We start from the raw sequence: 23,183 nt of genomic DNA on the forward strand, positions 1-23,183 counted from the left end.
GAAAAATAGGGGTCTTCTTGGAAGAACAAGCTTTAGGTAGTGGTGGTGGTGTATTTGGTGTTGTGTCTTTTCTGCTTACTGCAGGTGAAAAAACTTAGAAAGAAAATGGCAGGCTGGAGAGCATGTAGTTTTGAGAAAAGAAGTCCTGCTGTCACCCTTGATGGCCATGAAGTAGAACCACTGTGGAGATGAGCATTCTGAGCAGAAATAAGATGGAGGAGGAACATAAATACCGGCTAGATAAATTTGAGTGTGCAAGCCAGCATTCCGCCCTGGCAGAAAGTAACAGATGAGCCCCAAACCAAACTTCTACAACCTAAAAGCAATAGATGAAGCTGTTTGGAAATGTGCAGTGAATGCCCTTGGTGTCGGGGAAAGTCTGGCTCTCAACAAGCAGCCATTTAGCTGATCTGGAAATGAAGGGGAGATTTATGTTCAAATGTCAGGCGGTCTCTATTCTCAGAGCTCAACTAGAGGATAGAAGAAGTGGATAAAACTGTGCTCTTGATGTGGTGGGATAAAAACCATGCCTGCCCCTTATGTTATCGTCATCATAATAAACCATTCATTTGTGTGTGTGGTAAATATCAATGCTGACATGCTCACAAAATAATTCAAAGCGTATGGGTCATAACTGTTTTTAAGTAGAAACTTCTCTAAAGATTTATTTAGGATCCTTAATTATGGAGTGGTTGGAAGACTGGCATGTGGTTTCAGTTTATAGTTATAAATGTGGGCTGTGGGGATGGGTATGTGCTAATGTTGCCAGAGAGAAAGACAACAAGATTGGAAGGAAGGCTTGTGTCCTTCAGGGCTTGCCCTTTTGCCATTTTTTAAAAAGTGAAGTCAAGATCTGTGTTTATACAAAATAAGCATGATGGCATTTATACTGTGCTTGAGATGGGTGTGCCAGGAGTCCAAGCTCATTTTCCCAATGCTTAAGAACTTTGATTGTTAAATTTTATGGCGATTTGAAATCAGTGGCTCTCTAGAGTCCTGAAAGAATAACGATCCATGTTAGTTTTTATCTCATCTTCATATGTATTCTCCATTAACCAAATCAAGCCAGTTTTGGGGGACAGCAGTTCAGTGTTTCTGTCTGGACATAAAAGAAAAAAATAAGTCTTCAATTTCAGTGTTTTGAAAGTATTCTTACAGTAAAACCACAGCAGGGTCACTTGGTGATCTTCCGATGCCTTGTGTGTGTGAGTATGTGTGTATATGTATGTACACATGTGTGAATGCGTGTGCACAATTACACACGGGTATTTTTTTAGAAGTAATTTTGCATCATTTGGGATCTAGTGATAGTGTGCTACAGTAAGTGAACTCGTAATCCTAGGAGCGTGGGGAAAGGCCTGTAACCCGTGAAGAGGTTGGCAAATATGTATGGTTGGAAAAGTTCATTTGTATTTGCTGTAATGGGCTTCCCTGAGTTTCTTGCCAATGATGATAATGGTAGTAGCATCTCTGAACTATTGTCTGGAGGTTGGAGGAATGGGAGTGGAGAAGGCTAGTAAGAAATCTAAGCAGTGCTTTCTTTTCCTTCACGAAGGTCATAGAAGAAATTAATTTCCTGTTTGCCATTCTTCATGGAGCTCACACCAGTAGTGACTTTGTCAGTACTTGGAGAGAATTCACTTATCTATTCTTTCATGTTTTGGTATTGATGATGTCTTATGTTTACAGCCCTACAGGAAGCACAATAATTAATTGGGTAGAAATAAAGGCTGTGCCCTACAGGGGCTTATACTCTGGTAAGGGAGAAGAAGATGTACACATAACTAATTATAATACAAGAAAGACTTTGGACACTTACCCATGACTTTGTAACTTTTAAAGCACTTTTGTACACTTTCACTTAATCTTCTGAGCTAAAGTATGTGGCTGCTTTCTCCATTTTGTACATGAAGAAACTGAAGTTCCACCAGGGTGAGTGACTTGCTCAAGGTCATGTAGGTGGAAAGTTGTGGATCCGAGGTCCAGGGAATCCTGCCAGGATGTATTCTGCTTCCATATTCATTGTTTATTTCCCCCACTGCCTTTCGTATGCAGTGGTATGCACAGGGGATGGTTACTTTCAACTGGAGGAATCAGAACAGGAGAGAAGGATGAGGCCACTGGGTGACCTCGGTAGGTGAACAAGGCACTGGTCACACGGGAATGGCTGAGAGGGATTTGAGTGGGAGCAGTTGGTCAGGCAGAAAGAGGTCAGTGTACACTGTTTACGCAGATGAGCAAAACAACCTGTTACTCAAAAAAGTCCCTTGTGCCAGATATTTCCATTATTTTTTCTTTCTTTTTCTTTCATTCATACATTCATTCAACAGATGGATTTAGAGTGTACTTACTGTTTGCAAAGCATTGGATTCATTGATGTGACAGAAAATAAGGTTTGTGGTGGCTCTCTTAGAGGGTCTCAACATTAGGCCAGCCAGAAGATAAGATCATAAATCATCATAAGAAAATGTGATGAGAGGGGAAGAATGTTGTACATAGTACTTCTGGGATTACATATGACCGTCTTCAGAAAGGGGTCATGGACATGTCACCTCTTAGGCTCAATGAATCGTTTTTCTTTAAGGAGACTAGCATTTGCTTCCCAGAGGTGTTTTAAGGATTGAATCTGAGTATGAATGTGATGACACCTCATTTAGCTCCTGGTACATCCAGTGTTGTGTTGTCAGTGTTGGTGACTGTCCACATGTCCTGAAGAAGAGTCCAAGTCCCTGATGGGCCTCTGTGGTCCAGTCAGCCAGCTTGAAGCCCTTCCTGCATCTCCTCCCTTGATCAGTCTGCTTGCCTTCAGACTGGTCTCTCTCCTCTTGGCACTTGTGGCCCTGTGCTCTGTCCAGTGGGCAGAGGTGGTGCAGGCCAGCGGTCAAGAGCCAGGCTCGGTTCTGGTGCCACTCTGTCACTGCTGGCGGTGTGGGCCTGCCCAGTATGTCTTCACATTGTGCCACAGTTTCACCAGCTGCAAGTGGGATTGCTAATTTATTTTCTCTAGTTTTGTTGTGAGATTTAAGATGATTAAGTACCAGAGGTGTGGGGACAGTGCTGATACAGGTGAATGTTGCTCCTCTTAGCTGTGACTGCTCTCTCAGCACGCCATCCCTCTTGCAGTCCTGCAGCAGGCTCCCTGCCACCCATAGTCTTCTAATTGGGAGTCTGGTCTTCTGTCTCTCTGGTTCATCCTCATCTGGCCCTTCTTTAGACTTTGCCTTCCTGCAACATGAAACTGTTCATTCCCCTTACCCCACCTCTAGGACATTTTCATCTTCATTTTTGCCCAAAAGCCCTTTGTCTTGCTGAGGCTTTAAGACTGGTTTTCCTACCTCTCAAGATTCCCCAACTCCAATCCTGCCTCCCTTGATATTCCTCTCTTGTTTTGCAGTATTTTGCTCATATTTCTATCATTGCACTCATCTTGTTGGGTTGCTGTTTACTATTTGTATCTCTCTCCCCTGTTTTTGACTGAAAATTTATGACAGAGAGCCAAGTCCTAATTGTCTTTATATTCCCAGTATGTTCTTTGACTCTCAGTAAATGCTTGTTGATAAGTCAGTCAGAAGAGGGACTTTATTTTAAATGCAATATCCTATCATCAGTTATTTTCCAGTTAGCTACGAAGGGCAAAACTTACCTTACTAGTACATTTTGAGGGCTGGCCTGGCCTTACTTGATAGGGGCCCTTTGTCGCCGTAGGGCGCAGTGTGACACGAGGACTGGACAAGAACCATGGCAGACCCATGGCACCAACTCGCCTCTGGAGGACCTGATGGTTTCAGCCATTTGTTTGTGAAGGCAGTGGGTTCTGTATTTAGCTTAGTGAGGGTATATCAACTCTTCAGTATTTGATAGTGTTTTTCTAATGTTTGAAAACAATTTTTTTTCCTCATTGTTCTGAAACTCCAGTGTATTGCCCTGAAGATATAAACGTTATTGAGTTGTGGACAGGTGATGTAGTCTTTTCTCCTTGGTTCTCTGAATTGCCCAGATTTTAATAAAATGAACTATAAATGTAGCATGTAGGTTAAATAAAACTTACCTTTAGAGTACAATAAATAGTATCATTTTGGTTAATAGGGAATGCATAGAAAAAGGTAACAAGGGTCACAAAGGATGGACGGGTTTATTTATTTACGTTAAGAATTTGCAGGGAATAAAATGTGATGTTCCAGCTTTCTGTCTAAAGCATATCAGTGGCCCTTTAAAAAATTGTAGTTAAATATAGTAAACAAATAATCATAAGCTGAGTTCTAAGGACTTTTTTTTCCCATTATCCCCTGCAGCTTTGCCCTGTCAGATGAAGCTTACAGATCCCTAAGAGATCAAGATAAAGACCAGTGTATTCTCATTACTGGGGAAAGCGGAGCAGGAAAAACAGGTAAGGCCACTCACTACCTGACAACCTTACTTCTCCCCTGTGGAAGGTAAATAGCAAAGAGGGCAGGCAGGGCCTCATTAGCATACACAGAGCCACCGGGAGGTTTCTGATTAAGATCTCAGAATGTTTTCTGGGAGGGACTTATCTCATCCGTCACATAAAGAAACAGTTACTATCAAAGGTAGATAGAGAACCAACCAATGTGGGGATGTTTCTGGATACTAGATCTTGGTAGATCTTTCTAGAGCACTTCAAGGTCTTTTACCTTTCTTTCAAGACACCAAGGCCTGTGAAATCTTACCACTTTCATAAGAAATGCTGATTATTTGGGTTTTGGGAGGCCACAAACACGTATCATCTCTGCTTAAAAAGTGAGGAAGGAAGGCACCACAAAAACACTTAGTTTCACTCTAGAGAAGTCTTCCTCTGAAGCCTAAAGAATTGAGATTGTTATATATATTTTTAGATGGGCTGGCAACCTCCCCATAAAACAAACCCGCAAATGGAGGGATTATGCGTTTTTGTTTGTGCTTTTAATAAAAGCAGTTGTACGATTGATGGCCTTGTACGAGAAAGTGATTTTACACATGGTGCCCAGCTACCTGGAAAAGATTCAAAAGAGCTGTGCTCTCTGAGTCCAAATCCAGACAGGCTAAAACCGCTCTTGTCAGTGAGTTTCTTTGATGGAACTGTTGAGTTAATGATGGAGGAAGGTGGTGTTTTCATAAGTATTTCATCTGTAAAACATCCTTGTTTTACAGATAGTACTCTGATGATTGGTGATTTCTGCTAGTTTGCCAAAGCAGGATTTGAATGTTACCAATTTGCCTGGCTATTTAGTGATCTGATTAATATACTTTGAATCCCCAGTGTTTAAGAGAAGATCCCCTATGGATATTTCAGTCAGTGGAGTGAATCTGTTTTGTTCTTAAGCCCTTGCTAAGATTTGTGCCTTTAAAGTCTCACCCTCTACTTGGAAATGGCTCCTCCTTCTACACATATCCCTTCTTCCACTTTCGTAAGAGTACCTCCTCCCTGTCCCCACTGTAGCTGAAGAAGGACTGGTTAGGTAAGTGTATCTAGCTCCCTTCCTAGAGCCCGTTGTAAACATAGTTAAGTACATTGTCTCTTTGCAAGGTTGTGTAGGTTCTAGGCTCTGGATGGGCAGAAGTGGAGGGAAAAAGACTGGCCAAAGGAATGTAAAGTAGCAGAACACAGAGTCTCAAAGTTGGAAGGGATTTTAGTTATAGACCACTTAGTGTAGTTTTCCCCATTGGACAGCCAAGCTGCTTCTTCTGTAATCATGGAGAGCTCACTGCTTTGCAAAGTAGCTTAAAGTTCTTACCAACTGTAGTTGAATTTTACCTCTACCCATTGCAGTCTGAAACTTTACCAAAATTAGTCTACTTTCTTTCCTACAGGACAGTCACTTCATTATTTGAAGTCATCAGTCATCTTTCTAGGGCTAAAAATCCCTTTTCCTAAAAAATATCTCACATGATACACATTCATTTATTTATTCATTCAGGAAATAATTCCTGGGTACCTATAAGGTGAAAGGTACTGTATGAGATTACTAATGATATATTGGTGAGCCAGACACCATTCTAGTCTGTCAAGTTTGTAGTCTAGTAGAGGAAATAAACAATAGCTTTGTACTATATATACACATGCATAGGATCTGCATTAATACACATACATTGTTTGTATGCAAGTTTATATACAATTTATATATATATAACGGTGAAGAAAATACAGGCTGCTTGAAGAGCATGTAATAGGAAGATTAAATATTATTCCCAAATCCCTTGCTATCATGATCATATCATTCTGGAATCATACCATGCTGCATAAAATTATATTCCAAGAAGTAAGCAGAATACTTCAAGCTTGGTCTTAGTGTAACTATTATCCCTCTTAATGTGCATGTGAGGTGTCTATTAATACAGTGTATTACTCATATTGGTCCTTTCATCAAGCAAGATACAGTTTTTTGATACATTAACTTTTGTTAGGTCAGATCTTCCCAATCTAGTATTGTTCAACAAAGTTATTTTAAGCTTACTGTAGAATTTCTTATTTATTTTTATTAATTTTAGACCATTGGTGGAGTCTCTTGAGAAACTGACGGATTCTGATTCTGTCCCCTCCCATTGAACCACTGCCAGGCCACTGGGGAATAATAATAGCTAACCTACACTGGGCACTTAAATTCTGCCAGGCATTGTGCTTAGCATAATACATGGGTGAGATGAGTGTTCATATAACCCCATTTAATGAGAGGATAATTGAGCCACAGAAAGGTTCACCAACTTTTCCAAACTTACACAGTGAGAAAGTGGCAGAGCTGGGATTTTGAACACTGGTAGTATTTATAGCTCTAGAGTCCCCACTTGTCTCAGTCAGCTCAGGCTGCGTTTATAAAATGCCACAGACTCCATAGACGGGATGGCTTAAACAATAGGCACTTACTTCTCATAGTTCTGGAGGCTGGAATGTCCAGGATCAGGTGGCAGCTGGTTTGTTCCTTGGTGAGGACCTTCTCCTTGGTATCCTCACATGCTGGGAGAGAGAGAGAGAGAGAGCTCTTGTCTCTCTTCCTCTTAAAAAGACATTAATCCTTGGTGCATATGGTGTGTGTGGGGTCACAGGGAAGACAGTGTAGCTCAGAGAAGACAAATAGGGACTCTGTGGCATCATACTACACAGAGGGACAGTGACTGCAATGGGATATAGGGAGGGACTTGATAATAAGGGTGAATGTAGTAACCACATTGTTTTTCTTGTGAAACCTTCATAAGCATGTATATCAATGAATGACACTTAATAAAAAAAGAGACACTAATCCTGTCAGTGGGGTCCTATGCTCTGTCCTCATATAGACCTAATTCTCAAAGGCCCCACCCTGGGAATTATGGTTTCAGCACATGAATTTTGGAGGGGTATGAACATTCAGTCCATAACATCATTTTTATCCACTGTACTAAGTAGCATCTAACTCTGTACTTTGAATCTGTGTGAGTGCAGTGAAACCCACTGCCCTTGTTGGTAAGTTCCTTTAAGTAGCTTCCAATGTCTTGATAAAGTAGGGGTACATTTTCTTCATCTTTGTGTCCCCACAACCTAACTTATTGCCTGGTACACATTAGGCAATCACTACATATTTGAATGATTGAATAAACATTACCTCCAGCCTGAGCCTGCGTCTGTGTCTTTAAGTAATTGACAAAAATACTGAATAAGACCAAATCAAAAACTGATCCTTATGAAAATTGCTCAATCTCATTTAAAATATAGGTCCATCCTATTAAAAGTTTTGTTTATAGTTTTATCTTTCTATTTTTTTGTTTTTAGGGGATCTCAACTATTCTCTATATGATTGCTTCCTAAACTGTATTCTCCAGCCAGTATCTCTTGTTGGATATCTGCTTACATATCTAATACCTGCCTAACATACCTACTTGGTGCCTCATCTCAAACTAAGCACAGAAACTCTGAACTCTTCATCTCTCTCTTTACCTTTCTACCCAAACTTCTTGATCTCAGTAAATGGGACCACCAGTCAACTGAGTTTCTCAAGCTAGAAATATAGTAACAGTCATCCTTGATTTTTTTCCTTTCCTGTATCTCCCACATGAAAGCCATTTTCTAATCCTCCTTCCAGAATATATCTTATGCCAAGTGCTGTTTCTTCCTTTGTTTTGTGTCTGCATGGAGACTCTAGTCCAAGCAACCAATCATTGTTCCTTTGCGGACTCTTTGTAGGACTATTTGTTTAACAGGTCTCTCCCTTTTACCTATGCCTGTCGACAGTTCCTTTTCATGGATGTCACAATGAATGATCTGTAAAAATGAAAACTGGGTCTTACCCTTGGCTGGTTGAACACTTTTTTGAGCTTTATTGAAATATAATTGACATATAACATTGTGTAAGCTGCAGGTGTATACTGTGATTTGATGAATGTGTATATATTGCTGAATGAGTGTCACAACAAGGTTAATTAATACTCCATCTCCTCACTTAGTTACCTTCTGTTTTTTGTTGTGAGAATTTTTAAGATTTATTCTCTCACCAACTTTCAAGTATACAACACAATAATATTGCCAGCTACAGTAACCATGCTGTACCACGCTGATCTCTAAAACCCTACTAATATTACAACTGGAAGTTTGTACCCTTTGACCTCCTTCAACTGTCCCTCCCCACCCCAACTATCAATCTACTCTCTGTTTCTGTGAGTTTGATTTTTTTTTAGATTCCATATATAAGTGAGACCATTCCGTATTTGGTTTTCTCTTTCTGATTTATTTCATGTAGTATAATGTCCTCAAGTTTTATCCATGTTGTCACAAATGGCAGGATTTTCTTCTTTTTTTATGGCTAAATAATATTCATTGTATATGGAGACCACATTTTCTTTACCCACTCATCCACTGACAGACACTTAGTTTGTTTCCACTTCTTGGCTGTTGTAAATAATGCTACAGTGAACATGGGAGTGCAGGTACCTCTTCCAGAGAGTGATCTCATTTCCTTCAGACATACAGTTGATCCTTGAACACTGTGGGGGTTATGATGCTAACTAACCCCTGTGCTGTTGAAAATGCACATGTAACTTTTGACTCCCCCAGAACTTAACTAATAGCCGCTGTTGACACTGTATTCTTACAAGAAAGTAAGCTAGAGGAAACAAAATGTTACTAAGAAAATCATAAGGAACAGAAAATACATTTACAGTACTGTAGTGATTGAAAAAAATCTGTAAGTAAGGGGGACCCATGCAGTTCAAACCCATGTGGTTCAAGGATCAACTTTATACTTTTATGGCATTGTTGAATCACATGGGTTTTTGAGAAACTTCCATACTGTTTTCCATAGTACCTCTACCAATTTGCATTCTCACCAACAGTACACAAGGATTGCATTTTCTCTATATCCTCTTTAGCACTTGTTATCTCTAGCTTTTTTTTTTTTATGATAACAGCCATTCTAACAAATGTGAGGGGATATCTTGGTTTTTGAATTGCGTTTTCCTGGTGATTGGTGGTGATGAGCACTTCTTCAGGTGTTCATTTCCTGTGTCATTTTTTTTCTGTTCTAGTGTTTACTATTTCCTTCCTTCTGCAAACTTCGGGCTTAGTTTGTTCTTCTTTTCTAGTTGCCTAAGGTATAATATTAAGTTGTTTATTTGAGATCTTTCTTTATTATTGGTGTACATATTTATAGCTGTAAACTTTCCTCTTAGCACTACTTTTGCTGCATTTTGTAAGTTTTGTTTGGTACATTGTTTTTCCATTTTTATTTGTGTTCAGATGTGTTTTATGTAAGATTTTTTAATGATCTCCATTGTACTAAAAAGTCAAATGCGGTGGGCTTGTTACACAAGGTTCCATGTGACCCAGCCCCTGCCTACTTCTGCACCTTCCTTTCACGATTGTCTCCACTTCAGTAATTGTAGCTCATGGTACTTTTCAGTAAAAGTCTTGCTCTCTACTGTGTGTAGACAGTGTTTCATTATTTAGAGTTTCCCATCTGAGTCTCTGGATAGGAGCTCTGACCTAATTTCCTTATACATTTGTGAAACTGTTAACTACTCAGGAACTCTTTCTTCCCAGTAGGTACTTTAAGAGGACATTGATGTCTTGGGAGACGTTTTTTGCCCCTTTTCTGTCACTAACCAGTTCTTAATTATGAAACACGATTTAATTAGAAGCACTACAGCTTCTCGTTTGTTTCCAAGTTGACCTATGAAAATGGTAGCAAGGCAGGTTAAAAACTGTCCCTTGACAGAAGACTTTGTATTGGTGATGTATCCCGTGCTGCCTATGCCCACCCCAGTCCTTTTGACTGTATCTATATGCTTTTTCATTTCACATTTCTTTCTTTTTATTTAAGCCTGAGGGAGGGAGGAAGAGATGAAAATATTCCTAAAGCTATTAATTTTTTTCATTCTTTATCATGATTGAAAATGCATTTTTTGAAGGTCTAATCGAATCAGTTTGTTCCTAAGTGAGTCATCAGAAGTGGGTTGTGGTCACTGGTTTGATGAGCCTTGGCGAATTCTTCATCTCCTCTGGAACATATGTTCCAAGAAGACAGCGTATCTGCTAATGAGCCATGTCATGTCGTTCTGTGACCTCCTCCCTCTTGGAGTTGTGAACCACACTGCTTCCTGGAGCAAGATTCAGTATCCTGTGGCTCACTTATCTTTCTTACTGGAAAACTGAGTGGAGATTGTTGGTGCTGTTTCAGAGGGTTGGCTATTCCTTCTTTTCTGAGAAAAACTAACAGCTCATTCCTCTGGTAGAAATTGAATGGCACGGAGTTCATCTTATCTGTAGGATGCCAGTCATTTCTGTAGTGTTCTCTTCTCTTGATTCTCTTTCACTTACTAACTTGTCCTGTTGGTTTCAGGGCCCTGTTCACCACTTGAAGTCCTTTTCTTCCCTGGATTCAGTTCTTAGGACCCCTTTGCCTCTGTGGTAGCTGCTTCTTGGGGCCATCCCCTTTTCCTCTGGTAGGGCAAGGTGCTACAGGAAGCAGGGAGCTGGGGGCACCAGAGCTGCCCTAGAGCCGTGCTCAAACCTTCCCCTGTGAAGCAATGGGCTCCCCCTCCCCAGACCTGTTGCTGACTGATAGCAGAAAAGTGAAGTAAGAGAAGACACAGAGAATTCAGTTTCTGATTTTTGTTTTAGTGTCAGCAGACAAAATAAATGGCCATATTGCTACAAAAGCCTACTCGCCTGCGTAGACCAGCAGCAGCCCCTGGACCAGCCACCTTTGAGTAGTGCTGTTCCTCAGACTCCACTCCTAGACGTCACCTGAAGCATTTGTCTTATTTTTGAGCTATTGTGATTCCTAGCTCTTTAGGTGTCCACTAGCACTAAACCTCCTAGTGCTGGGAGGCAGACACTACTCCTGAGAGCTGCTCTTTTTAAATACCCACTCAGTGACCCATTGGTAGCTGCTGAGCCCCTTCTTTTCATTTATAGAGCCCAACCATCTCTACCTCTGTTTACAGAGACATTTACTATTTTGCTCAAATATTCCCATCTTTTTCTACTTTCTTTCCTTTTTAAAGTGGGGGTACAAAAATTGCTTCAAATTTTATTATGGTTTTAGTTTTTTGACTATAAAATCGTGTAAAGCAGAGAATGTCTGTTTCATGGAAGTTACTTAGGGGGAAATGATTGCCGGCTGGTAGTGTGGGGAATTTGGAGAGAGGGTTTAATCTCAATTTTGTGGGGAAGAGGGATGCCAGATGATTTTTGAAATACCACATTCTTATTCACTAAAATTGTTTTTGGGTGTATACGGTTATTAAAATTTGTGTGTTAGTAAGTAAATGAAAGAAAAAGAAACAGAAAACTAACATTCATTGAGGGGCCAGGATGTGCTAGGTACTTTACGTAAAGTATCTCTTTTCATTAAGACTATTTAATAGCTTGCACAGAGCCACTGTATGGGATCAGAGGCTTAATTTATAAGAAGTAAGTAATTTAACTAGGTTGTAAACCCCCTTTGGCAGATAATGATACTATTGGTCAAACATTGGAGACACTCTTGGGCTGCAGGATTATATAATGTGGGCACTGGGGGAGAGGCGTGAACTCTTTTTGAGTCCTTCAGGGTCCCATTTAATACATTACTGCTGTGCTAAATAAAAAATTCATCATGCCTTATAAAATGCCAAGTATTTCTAGGCAGGGAACTCAACAGACCACTACTATGAATCTATGAATACAGGAAGTTTATGGAGAACCATTTAAATACTGATGGAGGCGGGGAGGCATCATACCTACATTTTTCCAAGGACATCAGAATAAATCTGTGGGTCTGAGGAGATGATCCTAGAGCCACTGTATGGAAACACTGTATAGAAATAACATATGTATTTCTTAACATGTTAAGAAATACATAAGTTATTTGGTTTCTAATTTTACAGTTTTATCAGTTTTAGCAGCTCTTCAGCCATCTGCTAAAAGAGTTATGAAGGCTGCCTTTCTCATTAAGACCTTTGCTTCTGAATCCCAAGTGACCTTGTACTATTTTTACATCTGTGATAGTTCTCTGTCGGTGACAGAGATGCCACTGACTCACTGTGCCCTAAGCATTGATGAATATTTCAAAATGCTGAATATATCTACACTGAAGCCAAGCAAACTCAAAACCACGAGCTTTTGTTTTGTTTCTTCCTCATGTGATGAAAGGCCTTTCTTAACATGCATGTTCTATATGAGTTATCAGAGATTTTACAGACAACTTTCAGAAGCAAAACCAACTTTATGTAGCTGTATTTCAATAAAAACATTGCCAGTCATGATTTTTCTTAGAGTAAAGGCTGTATTTCTCATTGCCCAGCCATGTTTTCCGTATGATCGTTGGTGCAGTCATGGCTGCCTGTCAGATCAGTTTGGATGTGCTGCAGCTGGTTGGGTCTTTGCAGCACTGCAGACTCAGGATGGCTAAAAACGCTATTTCTTCATGCTGCGGAGGCAGAATGAAGAGTAAGTCTGGAGGTGAATGGCTTCAGAGGCCAGACACCAGAGCTGGAGTGCATGGGTGATTCAGGAGAGTTGGTCCAGAGTTGGAGACCAGATAGCACAGGATGTCAGGAATTTGCTGGGAAGGCAGCCTCACCTTGAACTTGAAGCCAGAGCATCTAGAAAGAAAGTATCCTGCAGTGACCAGAAGAAGAGTCCCAGTTTGGACTGGTGGGTAGAGGGAAATGTGGTGCCGAGAAGCCAAATGGAATGTAATAGCACATAAACTCTTTGTCCGTAACTGAGGCCAGGTCACCCTGTACTGAACAATAGGAGTGCATACATTTAATTTACCAGCTTTTAGAATGTTAAATCCTGAGAACCAAGGAAAATATAGTTCAGGAACTTTACACGTGACAGAGGATGTAGTAAGAGACAGTGTCCTTTAGAGGAGGGTTATTGCAAAAAAATGAAAAAGCTCACGTTTCTCAGTTATAGTCTTGAAGCAGACAGCAGAACTCAGGCATCATAGATCACTGGAGAATCTCTTTGGACCCATTTTCATTACCCAGAAAGCAAATTGGTGGAAAACCTAACTCTGACCATGGAAGAAGTACCTAGCCTCCCATCACAGTTCTCAGGGCCCTGAAAGATTGCATGCTTCCCTGTGGCCTATTTGCTAGAACTCTAGAAGTGGCCATCTTAGGCCCTGAGAACTTAAGTGACCTGAATGGTTTCTTGGTGCTCAGTGGTTCCTGTTCGTCAATGCTTTGAGTTGCTCAAAGGCCAGAAAGCAAGTGTTGGGCAATGTGCTGAAGGTGGCATGCCAATTATTCGTTTATTATTTCTTTAATGGTGGGAAATGGGCCTGAAAGTCACTTGTAGGTCTCCACATGAGAAATGTCAGTTTTGGACTTGTTGCCTAAAACCCGTAAGCAGAGGTACTATCCCTTACACCAGTGTGAGGCCCTCCTGCCCTTGGACAGTGGCACCAGAGCCAAGACTTGAGAGAAAGCGAGATTTGGGGAGACTGGTTTCCTTCCCTGACTGCCCAGATGAGGGCATATGTTTCATTCAGCCAACATTTAATAGTTGAATCAGATTCTGATTATGAAACTTAACTAGGACAGCTCAACAAGAAACAGATCCCATGGCAAATAAGTCTGGGAAATGCAGCATTCTAGATCTTTTTCTGGAGTTGCACAGTGCACACGATCCCCTGGGAACCCTTTAAAAAGGAGATCTGTTTCATGTCATCTAACTCATTGTGGCCCCAAATTCATTTGACATGGGACCTCATTTTCCCTGAATATCTATTAACATTCCTTGGAACTCAGTATAAAAAGGATCTGTTCTAGGAGGTAGATGCTGAGAGGGGATGTGGGACTGAGCCATGCGAGGATATGACAAGCAAAAACAAGTTCTGTCCACCTTTGACCTAAGGACACCTATGTCGTGGGTGTCCTGCTTCTTATAACAGCTTAACTTTTGAGAGTCACTAGTGAAGCCTGTGGAAACAATTCTTCCCTGAAAGGTCTGTATCTCTTATCAAATCCTTAGATGAGCTGCTTCAATTTTTAATCAAGTTGAAGAGTAATTAATTTAGTCTAGTTGTGAGCAAACCCATTTGATTTAGGAAATGTGTTTGAGGAGAACAGTTCTTTTAAACTTTAAAAATATGTTTGGTAAAGATAGTTAGATTACCAAGTTATTTTTGATTTGAATCATCTGTGTATAATATTGTAATAGTATACAAATGATAGCTTTAAGAAGATAGTTCTCCTGAGATTCCATTGGCTTTGTTACTCAGCACATTTTTCAGCAGCCCAGTGAAAACCTTTAAGCACAATTCCTGTTATGTTTGAATTGATGCCATGTCATTTAATAGAAAGCATAAATATTTAAAAAGATTTCCAAAACATTATTTACTCATAGACATATGGCATTTGAAAAAACAATTAGTGGGTCTTCCCCACACAGTTTCCTCCCTCCAAAAATTTTGTCATAAATTTCTGCATAATATATTAATATAGGTTGTTTTCATCCACAGAGGCCAGCAAGCTTGTTATGTCTTACGTAGCAGCTGTTTGTGGAAAAGGAGCCGAAGTTAATCAAGTGAAAGAGCAGCTTTTACAGTCCAACCCAGTCCTGGAAGGTAAGCTTTTCTGTGTACTCGGACAGTCAGTGTGACTCGGACAGTAGATCCAGTTTCCAGGGCACTTCAGGTGCCTGGTGGGCTGGGAGGGAAGAGGCAGGAAGAGGTTGAGGCCCAGACCTGCTGAGCAAATGAGCTGCATCCTGAAGAACTCTTGGCTTCAGGTGCTTCAAGGAGGGAATATGTTACTCATGTAAAAGAAGCTTGCCCCCTTAAAATCATTTTTTTCCCTATCTATTTTTGTTTGAATTCCTTCAGTTTTGCTTAAAAACAGTCAACTGATATTTGCATTTGACTTGACTAGGAAAAACTTGGTGGAAATGAAAAAATATTTTATCATTCAGGATAATACCTGCGGCTGCTTATTTCTGTTGCCAGAAGGCTGTGTCAGAGAACCATTCAAGGGCCAGCTTGCCAGGGCTGCAGAAGGCCGAAACCTGAGCATAGAGCTCAAATTCTATGGTTGGCCCTATGTATTAGTTTGAACTGCCATACAATATACCATAGACCGGGTGGCTTAAACAACAGAAATGTATTTTCTCACACTTCTGGAAGCTCAGAAGTCCAAGATCAAGGTGCCAGCAGGCTACGTTTCCCCAAGGCCCCTTGGCTTGCAGGTGGCTGCCATCCCGCTGTGGGCTCACATGGCCTCTTCCTGTGCAAGCTGGTTGGGATGGGACCCTGGCTGGCTCACGACCTCATCTGATTCTACTTCCCGAAGGCCCCATCTCCAAATACTGGCACATGGTATCTGGGTTAGGGCACACTGCAGGTTAGGGCTTCAACACAGGAATTTGGGGGAGACACAGACACTCAGTTCATAATAACCATCAGAAAACAAAGCCAGAGATGAGTCCCCTTAATGCTGGGGAGGTTGGCATAAACCATTGTTCTAAGCCATTCTTTACTTTGGAAATGGTAAGCCAAAGGCATTCCCCATTGATGGCAATCCTTAGTGTCCCCTTCTATTGTAGGCAGGTCTTTGTTGTCATTTAACCCAGCTGGGGTAGAATAGTTTCTTGACTGGCACTGTTAACATTCTGACCTGGATACATCTGCTGTGCAGTCTGTCCTGGCTGTTGTAGGGGCCTTAAAAGCAAAGCTGGCCTCTGCCCAATAGGTGCCAGTAGTACCCTGCCCCTGGTTGTTACCACTGGAAAAGTCTCTGGACAGTGCCAGATGGCCCCCAGGGGTGGTGTAGAAGAGTAGTTTGTTCATCCCTTTGTTCAAAGCTGGAAGGTCAAGATTTCACATGCATTAAAGTGGAGTTGCCTGGGGGAGGGTGGGATACCCGTGTGGGGGGACAGAACTCTGCCTGTTGTCTGTTATTCAGACCTGCTCCTCCTTCCGCTTTATTGCAAGGAGATGCCATGCATCTTTATCTCCCAGATAGTGAAGAGTCATGAACGTACTTTGATTCAGTGAAATGCGAAGGCTGAAACATCTCTTATATTGGTATTGATCCTTCTTCCACTTCAGTGCCTTAACAAATAAAGAAGCTATTCCAGAAAGTGCTGTATCTTCATTTTATTGTTCCAGTTTTTGACTTTTCATTTACTGCCTCTTGCTTTTAAGTTAGGGTGCTATACAATGTGTTGTATTACTGTATATGTTTATTTTAAGAATGCTATGATCTAAAGGAGAAGCACTGTGGAATGCTATAGCTTGCATCTGTGCTTAGAATCCGGGCCTTTATTCAGTGGTATTTGAAACTAGGCCCCAGTACAGGATATGGAAGAAATGTCTACTTGTGGGCATGTATTCTCTTTTGTGGGAATGCTTTACTTTTTAACTGGAGCTGCTACTGTAAATGAACATGTAGAACAATGAACTTAAAAAAACAATTGAGGAATGTGTCTCAAGTGTTCTATAATGGAACACTTGTTTTTGATTCTTTGGCTCACAATAAAAGACTTTAGTGTTTAGAGCTGTGTTTAGTAATGTGCAACTCAGATTTGCTTGATGAAAAGATGGTTTATGGCTTGCAAATGGCACCCTGAATAAAGTTTTTTTGAAGCAATTCCTTCATTTGCCCTTGACCTTCAAGCCACAATAAACTGTCCTTTATGTATCAACATCTTGAGCTGGACTTTGGGGCTGTGCACGTTAGTTAACTTGGCACCCCTACATGTACAAACCCACCAGGAAGGACTGGCCTATGAAAACACAAAAAAATATTGTCATGGTCTTCATAATGGCTAGGTAGGTACTCACCACTGTCAAGGATGCTTTTATGAAAGCCTTTCGGCTTGTGGTGGACGTGGGATGATGATGTGAGCCCCTTCAACAAGTGTTCTTTTCTGAGTACTTCCCAGGTGCAGATTCCTCACTTAATGTAGCATCTCAGTGTACCTTGTTGAATGGAAAATTTGGTGTCAGGGGCCTGCTAAACCATACCCATTCCAAGCAGAATCTCTGATGCACAGAACTTTCCCTGGGTTGACTTTGTAAATTTATCTTAACTGATCAGGGGCCAACTATTTTTTTTTAATCAAAACCATAAAAAAGCCAGCTAGTATGAAATATAAGGCATCAGCTTTGGTGAATGTCCAAAGTGAATTTCAGCTTTAACAGATACTTCCATGCTTTGACCAGGTGATTGCTTTCAAAACTTGGACTTGCTTTCAGCCCGTAGTAATCATTTGAGCTCTTGTCTGCTCTTTGTTTAATTTAGTGAAGTTACGGGGACTTCCAGGCATTCAGTGAGCTAAACATTATGTTACCTAAAGATTCATTTCTGTTCACCACATCACTGTGTACCCTTCAGTGCTAGTTGCAGTGTGGCCTGTGGGTCCCAGTACAGCCTTTGTTTTGGGGGCGGGGTATTGGTAGGCTAGAAACAGAAGTTCATGCCCATCCCCAGAGACACCAAACCAAAGTCTGCCTAAGATCCTCAGGGGATTGGTTTGTACCTTAAAGTTTGAGGTGCACTGCTGGGCTTCCAAAGCATCAAGCAGGGATCCCCTCTGATGATCTGACTAATTTGACTTAATCCTTTCCTACCATGATCTAGATTGATTTGCCCCTGTCTTGTACACAGCTTCATGAAACAATCCTTTTACTTCATGATACTGTGAACTGTCTTTGTTGAACAGGAGCTCTCTGTACCTGGGCAGCATCAACCCATGATTCTTTCATACCTTCACTTAAAAGGGAGTCCTGTAGGAGATTCTGGCTCCTAGAAGCAGCCAAGATTGTAATAAACTTAAATTGTACATTATGGGCCGATTTATTTATTTTTTTATTTTATAGAAAGTTTCACTTAGGTCTGATGGACATAAACTAAATGGAAACTATGTAACATTTTAGCCTATTGGAAATGGTATTAGTTTCCAAATCTACTCTTTTCTATTATAGTATTATTATATATTTAGTCACATTTAAATAGTTTTATTTTAAAATTAAACAATTTAAAGTTTCTTGTGCCTTTTTCCTTCCGGAAACCTCATCAAGTTCCACAAAACCTTTGATAACATTAAGTAATTTTCTCTGAAATAACCTTATTTACTGATGATAATGGTGGAAGAGCATAGAGGCCTTGCTTGCTAGCCACTCAATTGACTACTATCAAAATGTTTAAAAAGTATTGTATTAGACAAGATTAAGTTTATAGTAATCCTGAAAAAAATCCCTTAAGTCATAAGAATGACTCTGTTTTTCTATGACTTTTAATGAAGCATGCAAGCTTAGCAACTTATTAAGACTTCTGTTAAGAATGTTTCTATGGAAATTTTAGACAGAAATGTCATGGCTACAAGTTGTGCTTTCTAGGGTTTATAGATGTCAAATATTACATTTGCTTTAAATTTCTGCTTCAAATTATTTTCCTGTTAACTTTAATAATGCATTTGTTCCTGCTTACTAGCTTTTGGAAATGCCAAGACTGTAAGGAATGACAACTCTTCTAGATTTGTAAGTATTTGTATAAGCATGAGTGTTAACATTAATACTTAGCTCATGTATGTTTAAACAACCAGTAGATGTTTAATATTTCCTAATACACACATTTAAAAAGTAAGAATATTGAGACACTGAAAGTTCGATAAGGACTATTTTTTTTTTCTGGAACTTTCCTTTTTAATTCTTTTTGGAGCGACTGGCTATTTTTCTCATGTTTTCTTGCCATCTATCATTAAATTTCATGAGCAGTGTAAAAGAGGCTATTTAGAGCAACTCTTTATTTATCTCAGTTTTGGTATATAGAAGTCATAATTAAGAATCAGAAATTTAAGTAGAAGAGTAAACCAGTGTCAAGTTTGTGTATTCTACAGCTTTTGTCCTTTCTTCAGTGGGACCAGAAAGGGTGGCAGTGTATTCTAAAGCTTTATAGAGGTAAAATCATTAGGTTTGGCAGCTAATGCAGGAGAGTGCTAGAGGACTGAATGTTAAAAACTGAAGCTAATTGATGTTTTGAGTTAGATTGAATTGGAAAATGCTACTTCCATTAATAGAAACTTTTCTGGCCTCCTTTGCTTTGCTCCCCAGCACTCGCTGTGCCCATCAGCCTGCTGGGATCTCTCCAGCAGTGCCAGGCTCTGTCTTGCTTCTGGTCTTTATAGAGACACAGGCACTGCCTGGAGGCAGCTGGGGGGAAAATGTTGAGTGTGATGGTGGCATTTTGAATGTGGTCCCCTTTTTTTATAGTTTCACCAGTCCATTAAATGTTATAATAAAAGATCACTTACTTTATGACCTGCCTTCTCATGTACATAACTCAGGACCACTTTTGAAGGGACATGCCTCTCTGCCAGAGACCCTTCCTACCCTTTCTCTCTTTCTTCTTAACCCCCTTTTGTCTTTTCTTCATTAGTTACCCAATGCCCAAGGCAAGAAAATGGCCTTGGGTGGAGATAGTTTTGAGAGCTTGGAAAGTGGAAGGGTAAGGTTCCTAATTCCAAGGCTGTGAATTTTTTCCACTGGATTAGACCTTAAGTTGTTATGACTGATTTGAGCCATGCCTTTTCCTGTTGTGATAACATGGCTAATCTGATTACATAAATAGAATTAGAAGGAAAGTGGGGACTGATAGCAATAATTCCAACAGATCAAGCTTCTTTATGGAGATTTAATTTTTGCTGTTTACAAATTGCACACACACTTAAAAAACATATTTGCACATATATTTTGTCTTCAGACCATAACAATGCAGAAAACTATATTGTTTAAAGGTCGTTACTACTTTTGTGATATTTGAAATCTAGTGAAAGCCTTGGCAGGAGATTTGGCTTATTAGGTAACTTCAGAGAAAGCCTATTATAGCACAGGTATTAGGATATGAGATTAATATTTGATTATAGGCTGAATCATTTCATGTCCAGTTTTTAGTAATTTCTCTGCTTTGTGATCTGTGACTTGACCAGTAGTCTACTCAAGTCCATTTTATAATTTTATAGCAGGACTCTAATATATTTAAAGTTCTACTGTATATAACAGTGGTTTCTGTATTATGTATTTTTACTCCAAGGGAATTGTGTTTGACAGGTTAATCTGAATGAACTTCTTGATTTCCTCTCTGAGAAATCTGGTAGACCCTGTGGTGGTATAGTTATGCGTGCTCATGTATCTGACGTTTAGACCAGTGCTCCCATGGGGGCGCCTCACAGTGGTCACTTCTCCGCCAATATCTGTAGTTTGACATACTGAGCTTCTATTTAAAAAGGAGCCCAATGTTTTTGAAAAATACATTTTAAGCTTTGGAAATCATGTTCTTGACCAAGGACTTCAGGAGAGGGGAGAGGAGTAATATGCTGAGCATCTGCAGTTTGCAAAGAGTGAAGCTAGGCACTGGAGAGGGGGAACCTTAGGGTCAGGAGAATTTCATTACCAAACCTCTCATTTAGTGAAAATTAAATACACACACACACACACACACAATTTATTTATTTGTTTAAAAAAAATTTTTTTTAGTAAACAGTTGAACATAGGTCTCTCTGCATCTCCCCTTGGAGTGTACAGTCCTTTTCCTACCAGCAGCCAGAGTAATCTTCATAGACTTGAGTCCCTCACTGCGCTGCCGAAAGCCCTCCTCGGTGGCTCCCCCTGCCGCTGGAACACAGTGCAGGCTCTGGCCCCGCTGCGCGGGAACCTGCCCTGCCCCTGCCCACGCTCACTCAGCCCCAGCCCGCAAGGCTTTGTGACTGTCAGGCATACCACGTGTTTGCAGCCTTAGGCCTTTGCCCTTGCTGTCTTTCTGTGTGATGTGCTCTGTCCCTAGATCTCTGCATGGCTGGTGTCTTTTATCATTGAGGTCTCACATCAAATGTCACTTCCACGGTGACTTTCTTAGACTTTGTGACTTCATCCTGTTTTTATTTTTTTCAGGCATTCACCAGTCTCTGGAATTGTGTTCACTTCCCCTGTTTATGTGATCATTGGCCTTAGACAGTAGAGCCGTGGGAACACGTACCTCATTCTTCTTGCTCACTTTGGTGGTTCCAGTACTTAGAACAGTGCCTGGCGCCATAGCAGACACTCAGAAAATATTCATTGATGAATGAATATTTATTTTTAAGACGCTTACAAACTAGCCAGAAAAAATGGACATGTCTAAAAGCAATGATAACACACACATAAAATAGTAAGTTCCCCAGGAAAGGTATAGGTTAAGTTTTCAGGACATTCAGAATAGAGATGCTGGAGGAATGTGGGGCAGGGGACAGTTCTGAAGGGGCCCATAAGATTTAAGTGTGACAAAATCGAGTGGAGAGCAGGGAAAACGAGTGCAGCGTGAGGAAGCCTTGGAGAGAAACCGGTGTGAACTTGGACTGTCAGAGTTAACGGCTAGACCAGCAGGTCTGTGAAAGGAGGGGAAGAGCCCTTACTGGGCTCACCTGAGTTCTCTGCACTGTCCCGTGGTTCCTCCCTGGTTGGCTTCCTTTTCCATCCTCTCCCAGTGTTTATGCTGCTGTCTTCAGATCTCCTATCCGTTACGGTCAGCTGATAGCATTATGCCTAGTTCACAGCAATCATCCCATCCTCCTGCTCCACATCATCCCAGCCTCACCTGTCCCTTTATCTGCATGCACATCTCTGTCCTGCTGGGAGAGTCTCAGCTCCTGGCTCGCACTAATCCCCTACCTGTGCTTTACATCCTGTAGCCTCCTATGTCCAGGGACCACCTTCCATCCAAATCATCCCCTCTCGTATGGTCCGCCTCGGACATTTGACTGTGAAGTTACCTTTTCTCTCCTCCTGGGTAGCTGTTTCGCCAGCATTGACCCTGGTCATCAGGAAGAGCATCTATTTACTCAGTTGCCTGTCCCACATTCCTGGACATTTTAATCCTTGACTCTTCCTCTCTTGCCTTGTATGTCCGATCAGGGTAGACGTACTCTCTGGGTAGCTCTCAGCTCTGTTTACAGTTTGTCCCTTTTGCTGCTCCTGCTTCAAGCCACCGTGCCCTGATGACTGCCCCCTCCCATCAGCTTCATCTGGTCTTGCTCCTTTTCAGTCCACTGCACACTAGCCAGAGTGATCTTGTAAACAGGCAAGTCTGACCATGGCAGGCACCCTTGTGTAGAAAGCTTTAGTGACATGACTGCTGTCAGGATAATGTCTTCATGTCATGATGTGCTGCAACATCTCTCACCATCCCCTGCCTGCTCCTTCCTGCTCTTCCATCTCCTTGCTGCCTAATGTTTGACACTGCATGTTTCAGCGAGGGCAGACTTCCTGCCCCCACGGTGTTCCCTTTTCTCTGTGCATGGCACCATGACCCACCGTAGGATGCATCTGCATACATGGTGATGTCCAGTTGACCTGTCTCAATTCCCCCTAGACTCTGAGTACCTTGAGAACAGGAACTGGGCCTTGCTTTCGCTTGTGTCTACTTTAGTATCTAGGAAATGCTTGATAGACATTTGCTTAATGAGTAAATGAAGTCTTGAAAAGGACAGGTGCCCCATAACAGTGAAGGAGAAGGCAAGGGAGCGTGCATGAACTAATCAAAAGTCACAAATTGCATTGTTGCCTGAGCACCATTGGATCACATTTCTTCTCCCATACCATTATTTTGGAAATAGAAAGAGTTAAAGTAATTCTTTGAGAGAATTATTTACAAGCCATCTATCTGACTATTACTAAGGTAGAATATGAAATAAACGAAAGAGTACTTATTAAATCAGCACACCCTTTTCCAAACAAAAAACAGCTGTCAGG

The 23,183-nt window shown here is 40.9% G+C and overlaps 1 protein-coding gene across 6 annotated transcripts in view; it reads left to right on the top strand.

Annotated features, from left to right (window-relative positions):
- Positions 1-23,183, top strand: part of MYO1B (myosin IB) — a 161,706-nt gene that overhangs the window by 69,163 nt on the left and 69,360 nt on the right. For all 6 annotated transcript variants that reach the window (XM_037009122.2, XM_073218397.1, XM_037009120.2 and 3 more), the window contains exons 4-6: positions 4,293-4,387; positions 14,922-15,026; positions 18,892-18,938. In XM_037009122.2, the coding sequence (XP_036865017.1) occupies positions 4,293-4,387; positions 14,922-15,026; positions 18,892-18,938 (247 nt within the window). The remainder of the gene's footprint in view (positions 1-4,292; positions 4,388-14,921; positions 15,027-18,891; positions 18,939-23,183) is intronic.

Source organism: Manis javanica, chromosome 12 (assembly GCF_040802235.1).
Source record: "Manis javanica isolate MJ-LG chromosome 12, MJ_LKY, whole genome shotgun sequence".
NCBI classification, from domain to species: Eukaryota; Metazoa; Chordata; class Mammalia; order Pholidota; family Manidae; genus Manis; species Manis javanica.